Source organism: Zophobas morio, unplaced genomic scaffold, assembly GCF_036711695.1.
Source record: "Zophobas morio isolate AGI-343-1 ecotype UQ-CSIRO unplaced genomic scaffold, CSIRO_AGI_Zmor_V1 ptg000006l, whole genome shotgun sequence".
Classification (NCBI taxonomy): domain Eukaryota; kingdom Metazoa; phylum Arthropoda; class Insecta; order Coleoptera; family Tenebrionidae; genus Zophobas; species Zophobas morio.
Genome location: NW_026972111.1, coordinates 4,202,171 through 4,211,623, shown reverse-complemented (window position 1 = coordinate 4,211,623; position 9,453 = coordinate 4,202,171). Strand labels below are relative to the sequence as shown.

The window sequence follows — 9,453 nt, the reverse complement described above, 5'->3', positions numbered from 1 at the left end:
TCCTGTTTTAGATTAGATTACAATAAACTATAAAACGTATTTTTATTTAAAATCCGATACAAGAACATTGTACTTCCCTGAGTGACAGCAACAGAGTAAATATAAACAATGCTTAATCTTTTTATAGGAAATTCATTTTTGACGGCGCTTTTTCATCACCTTATAATGTTAGAATCTATGTTTTGATTAGATTGTAATCAATATTACATCGATTCTCTGTAATCCTATTCAGGTTACATAGATAAAACGTGTGTCCAAAAAATGTGGAACAAATGTGCTACAAAATTAATCATCATTATGACTCTAATGTATTAGATAAACAAAAAAAATTGTAATAATTCCCATAGTAGTCAAAAATTGGTTCAGAATTACCTTGATTTTAAATTTTTTTGACATTATTTAAAAATTGTATGTTTTTCACAAATATCAGTTTAATTTTTCTTCTACTATAGACGACTTCATATGTGTGGTTCGTCACAAAACCTAAAAACGACGATTAAGTCATGATTTTGACGACGTCAATTGAAAAAAAGTGATATCAGTTAAAATAAAACAATATAACTTCGAAATACAATGTGATCCCCATTTTTACGTGGTTTTGACGCTTGGGTTTTTCCTGTTCGACCATACATACCTACACTTTTGCATTATGTTAATTCGTCAAAAAAAAAAATGGAATTATCGTTGGCTCCGAAAAATTTTAGAACAATACACAGTTTTTTCGGTATCACTATTCTCAGAAATCTTGCCGTGTAAACACCAGTGACTAAAGAATTTGTTTGCTGTAATTAAACAGATAACATTTTTTTGATTCACCTAAAATGTGTTCACCAAATATAGGAATTTAGGAGTAATCTTCAGTGATCACCAATCTTGGATTTACGATAAGTCTAAGCCTGTTTCAGTTCACACATTTTTCAGGTCCAAGGTCAGAATTTATGACGTACTAACATACATACGCTTTAATGTCTAAGCTTAGCTCATTTATAAAATAACTGGATAAATAAACATTACCTATTTTATATTGACATGTCTATCTGGTTAAATATTGTAATAATTAACGAGAAAACAGAAAAAAGTGTATACATATTTTTGGATTTTTGATTTGAGTAATTAGTCTGTTGACGTTTTTCATGACGTTTCCAGGAATTTATTTTTAGATATCATTTTTTGATATATCTATTCATTTATCTGTGATAAAAATAAAATATAGAGCAATTATTTTATTGTAGTACCAATGACAACAAATACTTGCTCATCCTCCTTATCAGTCTCTATAAAAGCAATAATTTTTCGAGTTAGAAATTCATTAGTCGATAGTTGCATGGTTGAGACGGTACTGTTGTACAGTACTCAATAGTGTTAAAAATGTCGCAGGAAACAGTAAAAGTAAGTAAAAATTTTGCTATTATTAAAGAAAATCATAATAATATAATATAATTTTAATACCAATTGTTGAGGTTTACAAATTTTGACACACATTTTCAAAAATTTTTGAAAAAACTAAGTCGTCGTTAATTTTCAGCTTTTCCGTAAAAGATCCGGCACTACAAACGAAGGCATAGACTTCGAAAACATCAACATCGCCAACCTAGCCTTCAACTTAGCAACCAACGACCAAATCAAAAATTTTGACTTATCCGCAAACGACAAAAATTATGGGGCGTTCGATGACATCGTCATCGAAGTGGAAACAAGTCAAAACAAGCACACCTACGCTTTACAACTAAAACACAGCGACAAAGGAAACCTATCATTAGAAAGATTAAAACAAAACTCAGGCCCGTTTGCCATTAAAAAGTACTTCGAGTCCGCACAAACCATCAACGACACAAACCAAACCTTCATTCTATACACCAACCTAAAATTCAACATCGCAGAAAACACGATTTTCCACCTAGCGGGCGAAGATTTCCAAATCAAGGTTACGAAAGTTGCTCCAAATTTCATGTTCGATGTTTCGGAAACCACGAATTTTTACAAGTTCGAAGTGGTTGAAGATTGCGCTTGCTACGACTACTCACCAGATATCCTAGTTTACAAATCATTTTTCGACAAGTTTTTTTTGTACGTGGGGCAAGACAAAGTTGGTAAGGTTGAGCTAAGGTTGAGGGAAAAGTTTGTCGAAAAATTTCACGCCAGTGACCATGAATGCGACAAATACGTAAAAGTCATAACCGAATGGTCCAAAGAAAAGGGTGTAAAAGAGAAATTAAACAAAACGTGGGTGAAACACCTCGTGGCCTTGCAAATTTTGTCGCCTAGAATCAAACCGTTGTCATTCGGGTCGGTCAACCAAAAAATGACAATTTTGCGTGACGTGGTTGATTGTTTTGACGTCACTGTGTTTGATAGTGGGTCGTACGAAAAGGTGCGGGGGATGTGGGGGAGTGTAAACAGTGACGTCCAAGAAGTGAAGAAAGTGCGAAAAAAGTATCACCTTGACGCGGTTGCTATCAATTGTATTGATGACGTCAATCCGACACTATTGAGCACGGTTTTGTGGCTGCAAGGTAAGTGTCCGTTGATTGTCGACGAAGACCAAAGTGTGCTCAAAGCGATTCAACTATGTCGAAATAAAAAATTTATAGTGCTTAGAACTCAAATTGAAGAAGAAACTCAGTTGGACGACGATTCAACTTTCAAAACTTTGTTGGACTTGAAACCAAAAACAACCCACTTTCGTCACTTATTGAAAAATTTTACTTTTTTGCTACAAGGTAAGAGCGAGCTTTGTTTGGAGACGGTAGAAGACAACGAAGAATATTTGGAGATGTTGACGACAGACGATTTGCTGCAAATGGCGTGTTGTCCGTCGACTGTTGGAGGAGACAAAGAAGACCTTCCAGACCCTTACATCCACAGAAGTTTGAAGTCGACACTCATTGATCTAAAGTATCTTGAGGAAACCAGAGAAAGCACTTTGGTTATTCTCGATTGTGTGAAAAACCTAGACAATATAGAACACAAAATCAACCACAAAGAGTTCATTCGAGTTGACGAATACATAAACGAACAAACAATATGTGCAACTACAACTTTGAAACGCGTTTCAACGTTCCGACACTCAACCCTACCGTTGGAAAGTACGGACTCGAGTTTTACCATTCTTGTCAATGACAACACAACCAGTTTCACTCAGTTTCAGAAAATACGTTCGCGACACAAGAACACACGAACCATTCACCAGTTTCGAGTGGCCGTAACTGGAAAGTTGGAATGGATCCGCAGCTTTGGTGGCATCACCGACTTAGAACCTCACGTCTTACCGGATTTTTACCTCATCGAAGAAAAAACCATCGCGTTTTCACAACCGGATAACCCCATAACGATAATAGCGAGTAACCCGGGGATGGGCAAAACCGAAATCATTAAGAGCTTCAAAAACAACAGCCCTCCAGATTTTTGGACCTTGATTATCCTTCCGGAAGACATATACACCTTTTTTAAAGAAAATCGAACGAGAATGACTATCAATGTGTTTAAAAGATTCATAATAGAACACAAATACAGTGACAGTCAAGACAGAACCTTCTTCCAACTGTGTTTGCAACGAAATACGGTGATTTTCGTCTGGGATGGTCTTGACGAAATTTCAAGCCCCCACTTGGAGGCCGTTGTCAACATGATTTTGGACTTTTCGAAGAAAGGGTGGCCCCAGTGGGTAACCAGTCGCTGTCACCTGAAGAAATTCCTAGAAACGAAATTCCAAACGTTCGCGCTAGATCTACACCATTTTGACACCAACGAGCAAAAATTCTACATCCAAGAACGCCTCAAAAACGTGGGTTCTATCGACAAAATCGAAGAACTGTGGACGAAACTCCAGTCCATCTTCATGCTCAAAGAACACATCGACATTCTAGGAATCCCTCTACAGATTTTCATGTTGACGGATTTGTTTATCCACAACCGAGACAAATATTTGGACGCCCTCAACGACTCGTTCATTCTAACCGATTTATATCACCACTTCGTCGAAGAAAAGTTGAACATTTATTGCGCGTCGACCGCCAGCGTGGACTTCCGGTCCGAGTCCGTCGTTGCAATCACCAAACAAGAAATCCTAAGTTGCTACGAAAAAATTGCTCTGAAGGTGGTTTTCCCGAGCGCGAAACTCGCACAACTCAATATCAATTTCGACGAAGAGCTGGAAAAAATCGAGAAGGACTATTTCCGGATTGGGGTGATTAGTGAAATCAGGGACCAAACTCCGCGCTTTCTCCACAACTCGTTCGCCGAATTTTTCGCCGCGAGTTATTTCTCGAAAAATCTGTCTTCTATGTTAGACGATGTTATTTTTGACTCGAGGTATACGAATGTGCACTTTTTTTTTGACTTGTTGTTGGCCAAGGAGTCAGTGTCGCACGTCGCGGTGTTGTACAAAAGGGTGGATTTGTTGTTGACTTATGATGGGGAGGTTTTGAGAGGGAAGGACAAAGGGGGGAGGACGGCGTTGCATGTAGCGTGTTCGTGGGGGAAAAAGTGTCCTGGTTTCAACGTGACGAAAGAAGTAGACGGCTATGTCATCGATGGCGATGCAAATTTTGACCAAGCCGAAGAAAGTGAAGACTATTTGAAGATAATACAGTATTTGGTGGATAGAAGCGACGTTACTGAGAGTGATGATTTGTTTAAAATGACACCACTGGATTATGCGAGGAAAAGCAAGTGTTTTGTGGCGGAAATAAAAATACTTGGTAGAAGCGACACCAGATTTGGGGAGGGCGAAGTCGAACGTATCGTCAACATGTTGTTCTATGCGGCTAGATTTGGCTACTACGAGGTGTTTGGTTTATTGAAACGAAAAATGGACCAGTTTTGTAAAAAAGTGAAGTCTTCGGGTTTAGTTTCTAAAGTCAGTGGCAGCTTGAAAGCTTTGTCGCTTGGAAAGAAACGTAAAAACTTTTGTATATTTCAGTTTGAAAATCTCCTGAGAGTGAGTAACAAGAATGGTGCTAATTTGCTATACAGAGCGTCGAGGTATGGTCACTTCGATATAGTCCAGTTTTTGATAGAATCGGGTGTCGATATTAACCACGCTACGGGAAAAGGTGGTACCCCACTTTGGACGGCCGCTCGAAATGGCCACTATCGGATTGTCAAACTCTTGGTTAAATGTGGGGCTGACGTCAACCACGCCGACGATCGAGGCTATACACCCGTTTTTCTAGCATGTGAGAATGGCCACCTAGAAATTGTCAAACTATTGACAGCTAGCTGTGCCAATCTTGAGCACCCTATAAACATCGGACACACACCTCTTCACGTCGCGTCACTAAAAGGCCACAAAGAAATCGTCGAATTGTTATTGTCTTGTGTGGAAGTTAACGTGGTCACAAATAATGACGAAACGCCACTTTATCTAGCTGTTAGGAACGAACACGGGCACATTGTAGACCTTCTTGCTCCCTACCATCCAGTAGTCAATCGTGCCAACACAGAAGGTATCACCCCACTTCACTTAGCTTCCGGATACGGCAACCACGAAATCGTCAAAATGCTACTAGCATCAGGTGCCAAAGTCAACTCTGCTTGTAAAAAAGGCATGACACCGCTGTTCCTAGCCACGTTATATGGTCACGTGAAAGTCATAGAAGCCCTCTTGGCTTCCAATGCTGACCCTAATATAGTCGACGCGGAAGAAATTTCGCCACTTTACCTCGCTTCCATGAACGGCTCCACCCAAATCGTCACACTTCTATTGTCATCCGGTGCTTCCATTGACTCCGTAACCGTCGACGGACTCACACCCCTTAGTATAGCGTCAAGTTCCGGCCACTTCGAAGTAGTCCGACTCCTTGTAGCCTCCGGTGCCAGAGTCAACCACCCCGACGAAACTTTTCCCTCCATAGTACTCGCCGCCCACGCCGGCCACACCCAAATCGTCGACTATCTCATATCAGCAGGTGCCAAAGTCAACGGGTTAGCTAAAGACGGCTGTTCCCCCCTCGAAGCCGCCTGTATTGGAGGACACCTAGATCTAGTCAAGTACTTGATCGACAATAAGGCTAATATTCACCTTCGGAACCGCAGTGGCGAGTCGCCGATCTTGGCGGCTTGTGAAAAAGGGGACAAAGCGATTGTTGAGTACTTGGTAGAGAAGGGGGCTAGGTTGGACCAAGCCAACCACAACGGGGAGATGGCGCTTCATAAAGCGGCGGGGTCTGGAGATCTAGAAACCGTTGAGTTTATAGTACAAAGTGGCGCTAGTGTTAATTATACGCCGCCATCTGGGTGGTCTCCAATGGGGATTGCTTGCTTGGAGGGGCACGTGGGGGTGGTTAAGTTCTTGATTAAAGAAGGGGCGAATGTGAATTTTGCGGGGGGTTCCGGGATTAGTTTGCTTCGGTTGAGTTTCCAAAAGGGGTATAAGGAGGTTTGTGAATGTTTGGTCAAGGCTGGTGCTAATCGTTGATTGGTTACGGCAACCAATTTGGTCTTGAGCGATGTGCGATCCCACGTTTGAATTTTGGTGTTTTTGTTAAGTAAGATGCGATCTTAACCTTAATTCAACCATACAAAGTACTCTGGAAAGTTGTAGACCAGGAATTGTGACTGACATTTTTAATCAAGAAACTGAATTATGTTTTTCTGTCTAGTGGCCTTTGATGTAGATCTTTGCCCGTACAGGAGGGATTTAGTAGCGATGAAAAAATCAGAAAATAGGTGGTTCTATTAGTAAAGGGAGGAAGGAAACATAACCTTAAATTATTTCACACTAGAATAAATCGCTAAAACTGACACTGTCGATGTTATCGGTTGTATTTTTGAGGGTGTTGGTCATGGCTCATTCAAAATATTGTATTTGCATTATGGTCAAGCTGTGTTAGTCGTTTTTTGACACAAGTTTGCCTACCAGTTGTAAGTTGTATGAATTTCTTGTTTGAAGAAACAAAGCAGATGTCTTCATGATTCTTGATCAACGAGAGGTGAAGAAGTCCAACAGTCTGGACCTTTTAGGACAAAAAAGTCAAGCAAGTATTTCTTTGACATTTAAAATAAAAAAAATGTAAAATCTATTTTTCTTTTTACAGTTGTATAGTTTCACAAAATCGAAAACATGGAATTCAAAAAACAGAAAAAACTGAAGATCTTAACGAAAATGGTGGTTAGAATATTCCTACACTTAATTGGAGATTTATGAATTTCGACACGATTTTTACGACTGTCTAAGAATAAGAAAAGCACATACGTTAGATAAGAAGGTTAGACTGGACCAAACTCGGGCTATCCAACTTAAACATATTCAGTCGGATCGTTGTACATCAAAAATTTAATAATAATAATAATAATAATAGTAATTTATTGTCAAACAGAACTGTTCCAATAGAGACAATAAAATATAAATAAGAGAATTGATGGCTGCATTTGTCTTAAATAAAAATTAAATGTACTCTCCTTACAATTAAAAATATCTAAATTAACTGGTAGATTGTTTATAGCCGTCACAATTTTATTAACAACAGAGCTGTTTAAACCAAAATTAGTTTTTCTAAAAGGACAAACATATATATCGCGGTTTCTGGTATTAACTAAAGGCGCTTTGAAATTTGAAAGCAGCAAAAGCTGTGGACAATCTATTTGATTATGCAAGACTTTAAACCCAAATCGTAGCTTAAATTTCAAAAAGCGTTTCAACAGTGCTTCCAATTCCATTAGATTAAGTCTCTGATCATAGTTATATTGCGATTTATTAAGCCCCATCTTGAAAATTAAAAAGTTACACATTTTTCTCTGCACTCTTTCTAGTCTTGTTACGTGGACTTCATAAAAAGGAAACCAAATAATTATGCCGTACTCTAATAGGTCTAACTAGTGTAATAAAAAGCTTACGAACAGCAGCAACGCAGTGAAAATCTCTAGTCATCCTTTTTATGAAGCCACTTACACGATATGACTTATCAATAATATAATTCATGTGGCTATTAAAGCGTAGTTCAGATCTTTAATTTCATTCATCCTTTCCAAAAGCTTATTATTTATAGCGTAAGCGAATACATAGTTACATAATTTTCTAGAGAATGTTATAATCTTGCACTTGTCATTGTTGAGCATCATATTATTATTAATACACCACTTCGTAGTAACATCCAGGGCTGCTGGGAGCCGATAACAATCTTCAAAGGAACTTATCATGGAAAAAATTTTTAAATCATCAGCAAAAAGCAGTAGATTCGATGTAGAGAGGGATACTGCAAGATCATTAATAAATAGTAGGAAGAGTATTGGACCAAGATGACTGCCCTGGGGAACTCCGGAAGGTATTAAGAGAGGATCGGATAGAAATCTCTTTAACGAAATTATTTGAATACGATTGGTAATATAAGAGAAAATACATGTGTGAAGTTGACCACAAATACCGAGATACCAAAGTTTTTTCATTAGAAGAGCATGGTTAACACGATCAAACGCCTTACTAAAATCTAAATAGACCGAGTCAACCTGGTATCCATCTTTAAAATAATTTATATAGCAAGATTGGTCACTGTACTTCTACTAGGAAGGAATTCATGTTGATACGGTGAAAGGATGTTTCTGTACAGTCGTATAAGTTGTTCACTAATAATTGATTCTAAACCCTTACATAAAGCAGAAATAATCGATATAGGTCGGTAGTTAGTAACTTCAGATTTGTCTCCAGTTTTATGCAGGGGAATCACATGAGATTGTTTCCAAATACTGGGACAAATACCAGTGTCGATAGATTTTCTGTAGAGTAAAAAGACAGGCCAGACTAAGCTACTAGCACACTGATTTAGGAAATAAGGAGGAATTCCATCTGGTCCTGGATTTAAACTAGGTTTTAGAATTAATAGTTTGTTTCGAATCAAGTCAGGATTTAAGTCAATATCATGTAAAGTAACGTTATTCAGAAACAAAGAGGAATTAATTCAGGGTTATGGTTGTTCACGTTTGAATCATATACAGACTTAAAGCAAACATATTGGCAATCGTTTGGGGATCAGAGGAGTGTAAATCTTGGTAGTACATATTTTTCGGTACACTAGATTTAGAATTGAGACTTTTGGAATTTACGTAGTTAAAGAAGACTTTAGTATTATTATGAACGTTATTTTCAACGAAGCATATATAGTTATCGTGGTCTTCTTTTATTGCAGCCTTAGCTAGTCTACGAACCGCTTTAAAATGATTATAATGGGTTACATTCAATGTAGATCTGTATAATGAGAATAATCTATGCTTTTTATTTACAAGTTTAACAGTATTTGGCTTAAACCATACTGGAAAATGAATATTGGGCTTACTAGTTTTAGGAGTACAGATATCAATAGCCTCATGAACAATGGAGTAGAAAATTTCAATTGTAGCTTCAATATCTGAATATTGCAAAAGAGAACCCCAGTTTATAGATGAAAAATAGTTATTTAAAAAGTGATAATTGGCTTTTTTGAAGTTATAGTACCCACTGATTTAAGGCACAATATTGGA

The 9,453-nt window shown here is 38.0% G+C and overlaps 1 protein-coding gene across 2 annotated transcripts; it reads left to right on the top strand.

Moving 5' to 3' along the window:
• Positions 1 to 1,315: 1,315 nt before the first annotated feature.
• LOC135123357 (uncharacterized) lies at positions 1,316 to 7,358 on the top strand. Of its 2 annotated transcripts, none has more exons than XM_064047926.1 (3): positions 1,316 to 1,389; positions 1,526 to 6,977; positions 7,038 to 7,358. In XM_064047926.1, the coding sequence occupies exons 1-2, from the start codon at positions 1,369 to 1,371 to the stop codon at positions 6,416 to 6,418; spliced, it is 4,914 nt and encodes a 1,637-aa protein (XP_063903996.1). In that variant the 5' UTR covers positions 1,316 to 1,368; the 3' UTR covers positions 6,419 to 6,977; positions 7,038 to 7,358. The 2 variants fall into 2 exon arrangements, with proteins under 2 accessions (XP_063903996.1, XP_063903997.1); XM_064047927.1 differs by having other exon boundaries at positions 1,526 to 6,981.
• Positions 7,359 to 9,453: the final 2,095 nt, after the last annotated feature.

What these genes read in the sequence shown, in the direction of transcription:
- LOC135123357 (XM_064047926.1), top strand. Translation starts at nt 1,369, where the DNA reads ATGTCGCAGGAAACAGTAAAA. An exon ending in TGTCGCAGGAAACAGTAAAA is followed by an intron (nt 1,390 to 1,525) that starts GTAAGTAAAAAT and finishes GTTAATTTTCAG; the next exon opens with CTTTTCCGTAAAAGATCCGG.